General features: G+C 40.7%; 1 protein-coding gene across 3 annotated transcripts; it reads right to left on the reverse strand.

Annotated features, from left to right (window-relative positions):
• Positions 1 to 860: 860 nt before the first annotated feature.
• On the reverse strand, positions 861 to 14,697 carry DDX47 (DEAD-box helicase 47). Of its 3 annotated transcripts, XM_076007646.1 has the most exons (12): positions 14,566 to 14,697; positions 13,825 to 13,918; positions 9,457 to 9,645; positions 8,797 to 8,868; positions 8,460 to 8,578; positions 7,787 to 7,858; positions 7,458 to 7,574; positions 6,768 to 6,914; positions 5,925 to 6,062; positions 5,062 to 5,132; positions 3,685 to 3,814; positions 861 to 1,438 (listed from the first exon to the last, which is right to left on the reverse strand). In XM_076007646.1, exons 1-12 carry the CDS (start codon positions 14,650 to 14,652, stop codon positions 1,307 to 1,309), a joined length of 1,368 nt encoding a protein of 455 aa, XP_075863761.1. In that variant the 5' UTR covers positions 14,653 to 14,697; the 3' UTR covers positions 861 to 1,306. The 3 variants fall into 3 exon arrangements, with proteins under 3 accessions (XP_075863761.1, XP_075863762.1, XP_075863763.1); XM_076007647.1 differs by lacking the exon at positions 9,457 to 9,645; XM_076007648.1 differs by lacking the exons at positions 8,797 to 8,868; positions 9,457 to 9,645.
• Positions 14,698 to 15,482: the final 785 nt, after the last annotated feature.

Below are 15,482 nucleotides of genomic sequence, written 5' to 3' on the forward strand. Positions count from 1 at the left end.
AACAGTCTGCCTCTGGGTCACCAGAGAATTTCACTGCCCTGTACTTTTCATTTCTCACCAGATGCTCTGAATTCAAGAAATACTACTTTGGAATGTGCACTTCCCTTCAAGATGTATATGGAAAGTTTCTTTTCTGTCAAACTTCAATCCCAAACTTAATCCATCATACTGATTCTTTAGACTCTTTACCCTGGTTCAGCCACTCCAGACATACTCTCTTCTAGTAAGTTTGTTACAGTCAACAAAAATTATTAGGTATCTTCTGTGTGTAACAGCCCTTAGAACACAAGACTGTTCATGACCAGGAAACTCAAAGTTGTTTCTGATTTCCAGTGACCCTCCCCTGCCCAGTCCCTACAGAGCAGACGTCCACTTCCTCCCCAGGAGCCAAGGACCCAGTGCCACAGCTCCTGAATTCAACCACCTAATAGACGGGGACAAAAGAAAGAAGAGAGTGGCCAATGGGCACAAATGAGAAATGGATGAAATTAGGTCTTAGAATTAATGTACATTTCTGATGCATACTGATTTTACTCTTGTCACCTAGGGATAGGAGTCTATGCAAAAAACCAATCTTTCTAACCCAGAGAAGTGAATCTATTTATGGACCTGAAAGACCTCTGTAGTCTTCTTGGTCTTTGCTCCCTCACACCAAAAAACAACAACCTCCTTTTAAGTAAGACTTCCCTTTCAAAGTCATCCATCATCTTGTTCCTTGATTTTTGTTTTTAAAGTCATAAATGTTTATCCTAAATTAAGGAATTTGCCATGTAACTGCCACTGCTAGTTTCTGACCTATTAGCAAGATCTTACTTAAATCTATAAAACCCTTTAACACCAAGGCCTTCAAGGAGTTTGAATCTTTTAAAAATAGCATTTAAATTTATTGTTTCACATTAGGTCTAATGAAGCACAAGCTGAGATGGCTTAAGTTTCGCTTATAGATGTCCAAGCTTCTGTTCTTTACAATTACAGGTCATGGGCTTCATCAGCCTGGTTCTTGACTCGCAGCTAAAAAAGGTAAAAGGTCTGTGTGAAGTGACAGAAGAGCACATCTACTCATGTCACAAGCAAGGAAGCAAAGCTGAGGAACAGTAGCAGTCCTGACACGCGCACTGTAAAGATTACTCTGCAGTCATGACACTCCAACACACAGACCGGGAATGAGCAGTGAATTAGCTGAGCGCATTCTGCCCATAATTCTGACAGATTTCAGTCTGAGAACCTCTGCTGGAGGAGATTTCATTCTCTTCTTCAATTCTCTTCCACAGAAAAGAAAACAGAACTCAAGTCTGTATAAAAGTGATTAACAGCCTTTCCGTTTCTTCATTTTTCCTCCAGCCACCTTGTTCCTGACACCAATAGCACCCTCCGTGTCATCGTTGTCCCCAGCATCCTCCCGCGTGCGCTTCTTCTTTTCTCCATGCTCCCTTAGCTCCTGCAAGAAAACCGAAAGGATGAGATTGAAAGTGAATTACTGTCACTGAGGCTAACACATTCTAGTCCCCTCTCAAGGCCAAACACTGAGTAACTTCCTGATACCTGACATTTGCAAAGGAAAAAGACCCAACTCCAAATATACAAAAATGTTAATCTTATCAATAATGAAAGGATGAAAATTAAAATAAGCTATTATTTTCACATGGCAAATGGGCAAAGACTTAAGAGAATGGTAATCCCTAGTATTAGGCAAGACGTGGGGAAAGTCATATATACCGTCATTGTTATCTGAACATGCTACAGCTTTTCTAGGGGGGCAATTCGGCATTCTATATGAATTCAGATTTTAACTGTATACTCACTCCTTGACCTAACAATTCTAATTCTAGGAATTTATTCTTAAAAAAAATTAAGATAAGTATACAAAGATGTACATCCTAGAATGTTCAACATAGTACTAGTTAAAATAGAAAAAATTAGAAAAATCATAACATCCATCAATATAAATCATGTTACATATACAAGATGGGATGCTTTTTGGCCATTAAGAAATGATCACATGGATTTGTATTTGTTGAAACAGAAAAATGTTAATCATATATAAGTAGATAAAGCCTAATTGTGGCTAAAGAAAGAAAAATACGCTATTTGAGGAAGGCGTCTCATCTTCCAGGAGCCACAACTGCATTTAGGATTCACTAACCCTCCTTCCTCCAGAGCCCGCTGTCCCCACACGCTGCTCACCGGCAGCTCTGGCCTGGGTTTCCTAGGTTTCTGCCCTGCGGGCCACACCCTGCCGAGCCTTCCAGGCAGTGGCCTGCTTGGGGTCCCCGCCAGTGGGAACTGAGGGAGGGTCGCATGAGCCCAGGAGGCCACTTGAACAATAGTGAGACCCCGGCTTACTAAAGCATTTTTTAAATTACAAATTTATTTTTCTTTTAGTCTCAGCCAATTTCCACCAGTAAAGTATTTTTAAAAATAAAAAAAAAAAAAGAAAAAGAAAGAAAGAAAAATAGCCACATGTTATCAATGGATCTCTGTGAGGGATGGTTTACCTTTTTGTTTACTACTTTAATCTTTGTGTATTTTCTGAATTTTTCCCCAATGTGCATGTAACACCTTTATAAACAAAAATACCAAATAAAAAATTCCACGTTGGCAGAAACACAAAAACAAGTCTGTACCTCAGCTACTCAGAGAGCAACCCACAGGCAAGGCTCCTCCATCCCTCAGACTGTAACTCCAGAAAGCGAGCGGCACTTCCAAGGACCTTCCTCTAGAATCCTCTCACCATTACTACTGTTACAACTGCTATAGGCTGAGTAGCCCTATCTAAAATGCTTGGGACCAGAAGTGCTTCAGATTTTAAACTTTTTCACATTTTGGAATATTTGCATATTCATCATGAGTATCTTGGGAATGGGACCGGAATTCTAAACATGAAATTCATTTGTTTCCTACACACTTTATACACATAGCGTGAAGGCAATTTTATACAATATTTTGAATTATTTTGTGCACAGAACAAAGTTTTGACTGCAATCCGCCGTGAGAGGTCAGGTGTGGAATGTTCCACTTGCAGTGTCACACTAGTGCTCAAACAATTCCGGGTTTTGGAGCAGTTCGGATTTCAGATTCTCAGATTTGGGATGCTTGACCTGTATTAGTAACTATAGTTTATATTGGCTTATCTGGTGCTCACAAAAACCCTGTAAGGTGTTCAAGGCAAGTATTATTCCCAATCTATAGGTGAGGCATTTATGCTGAGAGATTAGGCAAATTGCCCAAGCTTATACAGTTCACAGCTGGGTCTTCTGACCTCAACCCAGTGGTTTTCTTGCCACATGTAATACACAAAGAGTGGCTGAGAATGCGGTCTTTCTGGTCAGACTGTCCAAATCCAAATCTCAATTCAACCATTTAATTGTGTGGTCTAAAGCAAATTACCTACCATCTCTGTGCCTTAGTTTGCTCATCTTTCTTTTTTAAGAGACAGAGTCTTGCTCTGTCACCCAGGTTGGAGTGCAGTGGCATGATCATACCCCACTGTGACCTGAAATTCCTGGCCTTGGGGGACTCCCACCTAAGTATCCAGAGTAGCTGTGACTATAGGTGCAAGTCACCATGCACAGCTAATTTTTAAAATTACTCAGCTCCTGTAGTCTATTATGAGGACTAACATAATAAAGTAGCACACAGTTAATATCATTTGCACAAAATGTGGTGAGAAAGAAACTTGCATACCATTCGGGCAAATCTCTGGGCTTCAGTCACACGTTCTGTCAGCATCATAACCTCATCATCCTGTGTTGGAAAAACAGGCAGTTTCTTCCCAATTAAGTGTTCTATGCGCTGGAAGAGTTCCACATCATACCTGAGGAAGGAAAATGGCATGGCTTTGGTTGGCTAATAATGCATATGTCTATCTATTCCCAGACTATATGACATTATATGATATGATACAATATGAAACACAGTTTTGTTTTTGTTTTTTTTTCTGAGACAGAGTCTCGCTTTGTTGCCCAGGCTAGAGTGAGTGCGGTGGCGTCAGCTTAGCTCACAGCAACCTCAATCTCCTGGGCTCAAGCAATCCTCCTGCCTCAGCCTCCCACGTAGCTGGGACTACAGGCATGCGCCACCATGCCCGGCTAATTTTTTCTATATATATTAGTTGGCCAATTAATTTCTTTCTATTTATAGTAGAGATGGGGGTCTCGCTCTTGCACAGGCTGGTTTCAAACTCCTGACTTTGAGCAATGCGCCCACCTCGGCCTCCCAGAGTGCTAGGATTACAGGCGTGAGCTACCGCACCCAGCTGAAAACACAGTTTTAAACAATATTGAACATATTCTTTTTCTAAATGCTGGTTAAGTGCAATCTTTGTGCATGGCCCATTAGAAAAATCACCCAAGGTATTCTTTTACTCACAGTAAAGCCTCAGGTACATAAATATTTGTTCCTTCAAAAAAGAATCAGAAGTAGTTATTCTTGCCAGCCATGGCAGCTCATGCCTGTAATCCTGGTACTCAGGGAGGCCAAGGCGAGGATCACTTGAGGTCAGGAGTTCAAGACCAGCCTCAGCAAGAGCGAGACCCTGTCTCTACTGAAAAAATAGAAATTAGCCAGGCAACTAAAATAGAAAAAATGAGCTGAGTGTGGTGGCACACAGCCTGAAGTTCCAGCTACTTGGGAGGGTAAGGCAGGAGGATTGCTTGAGCCCAGGAGCTTGAGGTTGCTGAAGGCTAGGCTGACGCTACAGCACTCTAGCCCAGGCAACAGAGCAAGACTTTGTCTCAAAAAACCCCCAAAGGTAGTTATTTGTATACTTTCTGAGTTGAGAGAAAGGTCATTGCTCTCCAGGTCTAGTAGTTGAAAGAAATAACAGGTACCATTTGATGTGCTTCTACGTCTCAAATCTATGCTAGATTTCTTACTTATATTATCTCCAATTTTTACCAAAATGCTGGCAGGTATTATTATTTCCATCTTACAAATATGAAAACCCAGACGAAGGAATTGAAGAGATTGGCACAGTAAATGGCAGAGCTAGGTTCCCAGTCAGTGGCTTCAAGTTCTGCCCTTTTCTCTACATTGCTCTGCCCCTAAAGTTGATTTACTTACTGTGTGACAAAAGTAATAGACTTTCCAGAACGCCCAGCTCTAGCTGTTCGACCTACTCGGTGGATATAATCCTGAAACGACAAGGGTAAATAAATTCTATAAAGCATATCTATATGGTTATAGACAACACAAGATGTAAAAAAAAGTACTGGCTCTTGAGGCAGACCTGGTAAAAACAGCTCTAGTTCTACCACATTATCTGCATATCACAAAACCTCTCTGAACCTAAAACAAGGATAGCAGTACATGCCCAAACTTACAGAGTTACCGTGAAAATCAAATGAGACAGCACCTTGTCTACAGCAGTTAAATACAAAGCCAAGAGATACACCAGTCCTATCCAGCGGCAATTCTGTCATCCCCAGGCGACATTTGGTAATGTCTGGAAACATTTCTGGCTGTCACAACTGGAAGAGTGTGTGATACTGTCATCCAGTGGGTAGAGACCAGAAATGCTGCTAAATAACCGATAATACAGTGCAAAGAACAACACCCAGGACAACGAATTTTCTAGCCCAAAATGGTAATAGTGCCAAGGCTGAGAAACCCTGATACACACTAAGAACCACAAGCTGTCATTTCTAAAGAAATGACAGTGACAGAAATCAGCATGTGCTATATAAATGCCCATTCTGACCGTGAGCATCTAATAACTCTCGTTGGCTACCTTCCTTCACATGTACTAATGTTACATACACAACCATGTGCAAGATGATGACAATGAATAAATCAAGAGCTTTCTTGAGTATTGACACTTAACTAATCACAGACAAAAAAAAACCTATGTCATAACTAAAAAAGGCAGAAAACATTCCATTAAGAAATACACTTTGGGACTAGAAAGTCAAGGTAGTAGGACTCACCTTGGAATGTGTAGGAATGTCGAAGTTGACAACTACATCTACATGAGGTATGTCCAAACCTCGGCTTGCAACATCAGTTGCTAGAAGAATGGAACGAGCCTTTGCCTTAAACTTATTAAGGGATCCTAACCGCTTGCTCTGAGATAATGAAAAAGAAACAAGAAGAATTTTAATCTTGGAAAACTAAGGAATCTTGAATACACAACCTACAAATAGACACATTAAACACAAGAACAAAAAGATACTATTTTTTTTTTTTTTTTGAGACACAGTTTCACTCCTTTGCCCTGAGTAGAGTACTGTGGTGTCAGCCTAACTCACTCAAACTCCTGGGCTCAAGCAATCCTGCTACCTCAGCCTCCCGAGTAGCTGGGACTACAGGCATGCACCACCATACCCAGCTAATTTTTTTTATATATATTAGTTTGCCAATTAATTTCTTTGTATTTATAGTAGAGACGGGGTCTCACTCTTGCTCAGGCTGGTTTTGAACTCCTGACCTTGAGCAATCCGCCCGCCTCCCTCGGCCTCCCAGGATTATTTAACATAATAGATAATTGGGAAATAATTTATTAAAAGTCTTTAGAAACCAGAAATCACTAGTACCACTAGGGCTGAATAAATAAACTCAAAAGCTTGCAAACCAGACAACTACCTATGAAATATTCTAATCTGAGCCTCCTGCTATCCCGAAAGGAGAAAGTAACCACCCAGAGCAACACTCCAAAGCCCATAAAACTAGAACAATTATGGAAGCATGTGTCCTTATTGTACAAATCTACCATTACAAGGTTTATCTTTCTCATGACACCAGTCGTGGCTTACATGCCAAAGAATCCTTACCTGACTCATCTGTCCATGGAGGGGGATGGCCGTGAATCCGAGATTTCGGAGTAGCAAAGCTGTTCTCTGAGTATTGTTACAGGTGCTACAGAATATCATAAATGAGTTTCCAGCCAGTTCATTTAGAATGTAAACCAGGTAGGTATCCTAAGTTACAAACCCAAAACAATATATATATAATTGAACCTGGAAAAAAGAGTTAGAGACGTGGCATATACACTAAGTAAAACTAAGCCTATAGTTGCTTCTCAATTATCCAGACCCCTCGCTGCCAGTTTTACTCTTCTTAACCAGTGTTATCCCTGTGGGCCATGCCTCCCCCATGCAGCCTGAAGCCAAGCACAGGGAGATCTGTACTCAGCCAATAGGAAAAGTCCTTATGTCAAAGCACAAAACTAGGATCACTGTCCTAAATAAAGGCCACATAATAAGCAGAGGAAAAACTACCTCTTGTATGGAGATGAGAAGGAATGATGATATGATCACATCATGAGTTTGTTATTGTGGTTTAATATGTTGTGAATTCCTGGAATGTTTGACTTTCAGTGATAAATATAAGCGCGATATGCACTCTAAAGCAAACAGAAAAAAATCCAGCACAGCTCTCAGCTAATCAAGAGTTGACACATTTTCAGATGCTTTGGTGAGAAGGAGAGGGAGAGGCAGGAATGATCAAAGTAAACACTTTACCTTGAACTTAGAGGGAATGAAAAGATAATATTGCTGTAATTTCTCAACTGTCTGGTATTTAGAGGAAACAGCACATTTCACAGGATTCTTCAGAGCTGCTCGTTGAAGCTTTTGCACCTGAAGAAAGAAAATCCAGACTAGCATACTGACTGATTCCTAAGTGCTCTTTTTCCTTTTTTACTTATTGTTACTATTACTGTTAGTACTGATTTCATGTATCCATATATATATATATATATTTTTTTTTTTTTTTTTTTTTGCAAATTCTTCCAGATCCTGATATGTACCAATTCCTATAAAGAAAAAAACAGAAGTCCCAGCAAATTCACCTTCTTGGTCATGGTAGCAGAGAAGAGAAATGTTTTCCGATCTCGGGGAATTACTTTAAGGATCTTGTCAACCTGAGGCACAAAAAGGGAAGGATACAGATATAACATTTAGACTGGAAACCTGCATAATGTCCAGATAACGAAGGAGGTGGAAACTAACAAACTAAGGACATCACAATGGGAATTTGGGACTCAAAAATTCGATTCAATTCAGCTAAAATTAACAGAATATTTACTATTTGACACCATACCAGATGCTAACAAAAAAACAATACCATTCAAAGAAAAGAAGAGCTTAAATTAGCATGTTAAAACTAATCTAAAAGAAAAGTCAAAAATACATAATTAATCACCTAAATAAGCTAGGATGAGTGGGCTATCAAAGAAAATAAAAGATATTTCAAGGTACATTTTCAAGGTACAAATGAAATGGAACAGAAAATGTGGTTTTGATATTTCTCCTCTCCGAAGTCAGAGTCAGACTATATTCTAAAGATAAAAGGGTGCTGAGGAACTGCAATGTGCAGAACACCAAGAATGAAAAAGGCAGCAAGGATGCTGAAATTAACTGACACTGACGTAATGCTTTACATAAAACAGATGGGCAATGAATCAAAATTTGAACGAGGGGCCTTGTGATTCTCTAAGAGTAGGAAAGAAATCAAGAAATCACCTCTGTCTCAAAATCCATGTTCAATATTCGGTCGGCTTCATCCATGACTAAGTATTTGAGAGCTCTTAAGTTGAAACCTTTTGTATTTTCCAAGTGGTCAATCAGTCGCCCAGGAGTTGCTAACCAGGAAAGGTTGAAGAGAAAGTACAATGTTTCAGAGCAAGGACAAAAAGAAAGAAATAAAATTATCTACTCCCCCCTACCAAACAAATATTTAAGAAATTAAAAAATTAAACAGAACTACAAAATCCTGTTCCTCAAAGTCTTTCCACCCAACATTAGCAGATTTTCTCCAATTCATCAATGCCAGTGTCTTTTACCTTTGCCAATTACTCACCTATTACTATATGTGGTTTTTTTGCCAGGGCCAAAGACTGAGACATTGAATCAATTCCACCCACAATCACAGCTATAGAAATAAAAAGAACACAGAAACAAGACCCTTAAGTTTTTTCTATAGTCCACGGAACATCTTTTAAAACCAATGCTAGATTTCTACTTAAATTTGTTCTTCCCTTACAATTAATACTTTTCCTAAAGCTAAAATACATCAGCTCTTTAGGTCAATAACTTATACTAGTAAATCTTTCCTCCATTCTCCCTTTTTTTTTTTTTGAGACAGAGTCTGGCCTTGTTGCCCAGGCTAGAGTGAGTGCCGTGGCATCGGCCTAGCTCACAGCAACCTCAAACTCCTGGGCTCAAGCAATCCTCCTGCCTCAGCCTCCCGAGTAGCTGGGACTACAGGCATGTGCCACCATGCCTGGCTAATTTTTTGTATATATTTTTAGTTGGCCAATTAATTTCTTTCTATTTATAGTAGAGATGGGGTCTTGTTCTTGCTCAGGCTGGTTTCAAACTCCTGACCTCAAGCAATCCACCTGCCTCGGAGTCTCAGAGTGCTAGGATTACAGCCGTGAGCCACTGCACCTGGCCCCTCCATTCTCCTTTCACACTCACTCTGCACTTGTGTAGGATTCCTCACCTCTCAGACACTTACCACTCTGCACTCCAATAGAGGACCCCAGGGCTTCAAACTGCTCTGAGATCTGAAAAGCCAGCTCCCGAGTGGGAGTGAGAACCAGGGCAAACAAGCGCTGGGGTGTCTCCAGCAGCGCATTCAGAATGGGCAAAGCAAAGGCCCCTGTTTTTCCAGAGCCAGTTTCTGCCAGCCCAATGATATCACGACCTACAAGAAAAAGAGAAGGCTTAATACCAAAGAAATTCTCTCTGTACTATTTCCATGTTTTCTACAATGACACACTACTGAGCACACAATAGATACTAAGTAAATATCTGATGAACTGGAGAGAGAGGAAGGTTGAATAGACAAAAAAAAAACTAGGTTTCTGTCTTAGATAAGCTCAAAATCCAGAGGTGAGATAGACAAATACACAAATACATTATGATGTGATAAGGGCTTTAACATAGGCCCCTATAAAATACAGTGAGAATACAAAGGAAAGAGTAACTTACTACCCCAGAAAAGTCAGAAAAGGCTAAGAGAGGTGATGAGTGAGTTAAATCTGGAAGTAAGCAAAGAAGGGAAGGAAAGCTCTTCCAGTAAGAGGAAAGAAGATGAAGGCTTTTAAAAAACATAGCACACATAGGAAGAGTGAGAATTGCAATGTAGCTAGAAAACAGAAGTGTTGGGGGGAAAGGGACTAGATGAGAATTCTTAGGTAGTGGAATTAGGATGAAAAGAAAATCAATATTGTAAGGCACAGGGAAAAGAACCAGAAGAAACTGAGAAAGAAAAGCTAGAAAGACAGGAAAATAAAATGCTGTCTTGAAATTAAGGACAAAGAGAGCTTCAAAAAAGGAGAATTAGGCCAGATATAGTGGCTGACATCTGTAATCCCTGCACTGTTGGAGGGTAAGGTGGGAGGATCACTTGAAGCCAGGCTGGGCAACACAGTGAGACCCTATTGCTACAAAAATTAGAAAAATTAGCCAGGTGTGGTAGCATGTGCCTGTCATCCCAGCTACTCAGGAGGCTGAGGCAGGAAGATCACTTGAGCCCAGTTGTTTGAGCCTGCAGTGAGCTATGATGATGACACTGCACTCCAGCATGGGTGACAAAGCAAGACACTGTCTCTTAAAAAAAAGAGAAAGAAAGAAAGGGACTTTGGGACTGCTGGTACTTCTTTCCCACCAATGGCCTTTATACAGTCCTCATCCTCTAAACTTCTCTGCACAAAGTGTAGTGTTTACTATCCCCTCCTTGAAATACTCTCCTTTACCTAATTTGTATGAGACTACACTCTCATAATTTTCAATCCTCTACTGCATCTTCCAATTCTCTCTGTCATCTCATGGCCTCATTTGGTAATCTAATGTATTTTCACCTTCAGCTATAAACGCTCTTTGGATACAGGGTCTATATCCAGTTCCAACCTCTCAATCAAGTCCCAATTCCTGGATTCCAACTGCATATTTTTCTTTCATTTTACTTTATTCTTCCCCAGCTTCCTTAAGGTATAATTAAAAAATAAAAGTTATATATATTTATTGTATACAAGGTGATGTTTTGATACATGTATACATTCTGAAATAATTAAACCAAGCTAATGAACATATCCATCACCTCACATACTTACCATTTTTGTGGTGAGAACACTTAAAATTTCCCTTAGCAATTTTCAAATATACAAAACATTATTAACTACATTCACTATGCTGTACAGTAGATCTTCAGAACTTATTCATCCTAACTGAAATTTTGTACTTTTTGACTAACATTTCCCCATTTTCCCTTCCCGCATTTGCATATTAGTCTACTCCATCTCATTGATATCTGAAATCAATTATTTCCAACTGAACTCATCTTTCCTGAAATTATTTTTCTTCCTATGTAGCTTTTTATATCAGAGGTACACCAACAATATGTCTTAAATATGTACCCTAGAAACCTAGCAATAATCTTAGATTTCCTCACCCCTTGCCTAACTGGTTACAAAATCATGATTCTTTTTTTTATCACTTTCTCTTTTTCATTCTCACTACCACTGCCCTTCCCATTATTTACTGCCAAAATTATTGCAATGACCTCCTAATTGGTTTCCCAGCCTTCAGCCTCTTGTCTCTAAATGATCTTACACAGCAATGAGATTAATCTTCCAAGAGTACAACTCTAGGGATTTCATTCTCCTGCTAAAAAATAATCTCCAAAAATGCTCGGCTGCCTACAGAATAAAAACCAAATTCCTTTAGCCAGCATTCAAGTCTTTCATAATCTGGCCACAATCACCTTACTAAACTTTTTTACCACTCTGTTAAGCACTTACAAATCTCCATATATGCCCATGTTTTCCAGCATCTTTGGCTTTTTTTCATCTTGTTCTCTATGCCTAGGAAGTCCTCCCCTCCCATCATATCTGAATATCTAAATCCTTCTAAATTCAGTCTCAAATGTCTTCCTTACCTCCCCATTCAAAAAATAAAATGAAATAAATATTTTCCAATCCATTCCAATTAGAAACAATCTCTTCTACTCCCTCAGTGCACTTTGAATGTAACTTTATGTCCCTGTTCACCTTGTAATCAATTTGTAACTATCTTGTTAGTAGATTGTGAGCACTTGGACAGACTCTCTTCACCCCCAGAGCCTCACATTTACATCAAATACTCAGTAACAATTTAGGGAAGGAATAAATGGAATTATGCAGAATATGTCTAATCCTTTTTCCACATAACAGCTTTTCAAATCATTAAAGCCAGTAATTATCATATTTTACCCCCTCACTCTTCTCTTCTCCAGAACAATGGCGCTCAGTTCCTTTAACTATTTGTGACTATTTTTGATACTATACCATACTCACTGCCCCTCAGCTGGTCCCTGAAAACTGTGGTCCCCAGACCTCAGCAATATAGTATTTGTAGTGTGTTCTAACCAGTGCAAAGCAGTATTCCTTCCCTAGTGCTAATCCAGGAGGTTCTTAATCTGAGACTTATGAGTGAGAAATTCAGGGTGAGGGGAAAGGAGAGTCTTGAACTCTCTGAAATTCTATGTAAAATTTTATCTGAAGAGATATTTGCACATTTTTTAAAGGAGAAGAAATCTTTTATTTTTGATTCTCAAAGGGATAAGAGACCCCAAAAATGTCACTCTCCTCTTATAGTAATGTAGCTAAGATTACATTCACTTTCTCTGAGGATATTAATGAATTTCCTTTAGTGAACATCTCTGGGTCTCTTTTATCACCCATCTTAATGCTGTAAAGTCAGGACCTTAGGAATCTAAGAATAGGACTTGACTTCTATTCCTATTACAGTTCACTCTGTTTCAGTCCCACTAGTCATCAACCAGCACTTTAACCATTCCTCTGCAAATCTGATAAACATGCCTCACAGCAACAGCCCTCAACTCCCTTAGACAGAAGTACACATGCATGTAAGTGTGCACCTATTGATTTATAATTTCTTTCTTTCTTTTTTTTTAGACAAAGTCTAGCTTTGTTGCCCAGGCTAGAGTGAGTGTCGTGGTGTCAGCCTAGCTCACAGCAACCTCAAACTCCTGGGCTCAAGCAATCCTACTGCCTCAGCCTCCCAAGTAGCTGGGACTACAGGCATGTGCCACCATGCCCGGCTAATTTTTTATATATATATATATTAATTGGTCAATTAATTTCTTTCTATTTATAGTAGAGACGGGGTCTCGTTCTTGCTCAGGATGGTTTCGAACTTCTGACCTCGAGCGATTCACCTGCCTCGGTCTCCCAGAGTGCTCGGATTACAGGCATGAGCCACTGCACCGGCCTGATTTATAATTTCTAACAAGTTTTTTGTTAGTACACTTTAATCCAGTGATTCCTTAAAGTCAGCATCTGTGGCAGAGAACAAACCCCTGCAGCTATTAAGACAGAAAGTAAGTTCAGATTGGGTGCAGTGGCTCACGCCTATAATCCTGGCACTTTGGAGGCCAAGGCAGAGGGAGGATCACTTGAGGCCAACAGTTTGAGACCAGCCTGAGCAACACAGTGAGATCACATCTCTACAAAAAATAGAAAAATTAGCCAGGCATAGTGTTCTACACCTGTAGAACGAGTTACTAGGGAAGCTAAGGCAGGAGGATCGCTAGAGCCCAGGAGTTTGAGATTGCTGTGAGCTATGATCATGCCACTGCACACTAGCCCGGGTGACAAAGCAAGACCCTGTTTAAAAAAAAAAAAAAGAAAAAGAAAGAAAGAAAAAAAATAAGCTCGGTAAAACTGTTGAATGAGTGACTTTTTCAAAAGCCAAGAAGCCCAAACTTCATATGTTTAGTGATCATATCTTTATTTCACTTGAAGTATGCAAACAATAGTTCTCATTAATTGACTATATAACTTGAAATCTGTACCAAGTCACATATTTAATTTCAACCTACCTTGTAAGGCCAAAGGAATAGCTTCAATCTGGATCTTGGTGGGCTTTGCCCATCCCAACTGGTCACAAGCTTCACACAATACATCTGTCACACCCTTAGAATTCAGAAAAATACACCTTAGCAAAAAGAACGGCACGCTCCCGCCTCCCTCCTACTTAAAAGACTTTGTAAGAGCCATCTCAATGGTACACGTACAGCCCTTGTACTTGATTTCAAGGTATTTACTGTGTACCTCAGAGCCTACTCTGTAACTATGAGTACCAGGAGACAGCAGCCCCAGACTTAACGAACACTTTCTACTCAACGAGGAAGAAGGCTAAGTGGTTTACATGTATTATCTGATTTAATCGTCACAATTCTGAGAGGCAAGTACTTATTATCATCCCCAATTTTGAGAAGCACAGAGAGGTAAGAACTTGCCTACAGTTAAGTGACTGGCTCAAAATTCAAAAGCTCCAGCTACAAAAAGGCCGATTCGCCATCTGTACAACCTCCTGGACACATGCAAACGTTGCCACGCTACAGTGGAAAACAGGGCAAATGGGGGCTCTCAGGACTGGGCAGTCCTCCCACCACCCAAACTCTGAGCACGTCCGGAACTTGAGCTTCTGAAATTCTGGGGAAAACCTCAGCAAGGCCCCGAGATGCTTTTGTACACTTCCGGCCGGGATCTAAGATAACCGAGCCCTGCCTGAGCCTAGCCCCAGAATACAAATAGAAGCCAGCGTCATCCATTCTCACCAAGTCTTTAAATGTTTTAATTTCCTCCTCCTCCACTGCCGGCTGGGGCGCTTCTGTCGGAGAACCGTGCTCCTCGGGCGCAGCCATCTTGTCCGCGGGCTTCGGAAGTGCGTCGGGGGCGCGCGGGACGCTGGGAAATGTAGTTTTATTACTCGTTCTTCGCAGACGACGTGTTCTGGGCGCCCCCTGTGGGCTTGCCGGGGTTTGCACCAGGGTGGGGCCTCGCGGAAACGCAGCGAAAAGTTAGGCATAGGTAAGAGCGCGTGGGCTGTGGCGTTGAGCCGGTGCAGAAGGGGCTGATGACCAGGGCCTCCAGCTGACCTCTAGCTCCCTTTTGAAAGAGCCTTCTCTACCTGTGTCGCCCGTTACATCCCCCGCTTTTCTAGCAATAGAGTTTTGAAAGGATTGATAACTGAGTGAGAAAGACATAAAATATATCATATAGGCCCACAGACATCATATGCTGCTAGAAGACATGCAAACAGAAGATACACTTGAAATATTTCAGAACGGATGTCTGTGGAAGAAGAGGAGTTGGGATAAAATTGGGAATGGGGAATTGGAGAATTGGAATAAAAGAGAATAAATATGCACAGCAAGAGAAGAGACTTGCGTTGGTAATGTGAGAATTGTGAGTGAACTCACTGAGTGCGCCTGAGGTCCTTCCCACCACCACACCAGAAAAGGGCCCTGATTCAGGAGTCACTCTGGTGTCTGCAACAACAAAAAGGGTAGAGTGAGGTCAGAGAGGCAGGCGCAGGTCGGACCTTGTAGGGCCCTGTAGTAAAAGGAATGGGGTTTGCATGTTATCCTAAGTACAAGAGGAGGCCGCTGGAGGGTTTTGAGCAGGGAAGGGCATGATCAACACGTTTAAAATATCACTCTAACTCTATGTGGAGACGGACTGCAGAGAGGAA

The sequence above is a fragment of the Microcebus murinus genome, chromosome 10 (assembly GCF_040939455.1).
Source record: "Microcebus murinus isolate Inina chromosome 10, M.murinus_Inina_mat1.0, whole genome shotgun sequence".
NCBI classification, from domain to species: domain Eukaryota; kingdom Metazoa; phylum Chordata; class Mammalia; order Primates; family Cheirogaleidae; genus Microcebus; species Microcebus murinus.

Excerpts from the sequence above, each read along its gene's own strand:
- DDX47 (XM_076007646.1), bottom strand. The coding sequence starts at position 14,652 with ATGGCTGCGCCCGAGGAGCACGGTTCTCCGACAGAAGCGCCCCAGCCG. Across the intron at positions 8,579-8,796 it reads AAAACCACATATAGTAATAG|CAACTCCTGGGCGACTGATT; the intron begins GTGAGTAATTGG and ends TTTCCTGGTTAG. Across the intron at positions 7,859-8,459 it reads ACATGGATTTTGAGACAGAG|GTTGACAAGATCCTTAAAGT; the intron begins GTGATTTCTTGA and ends TTTGTGCCTCAG.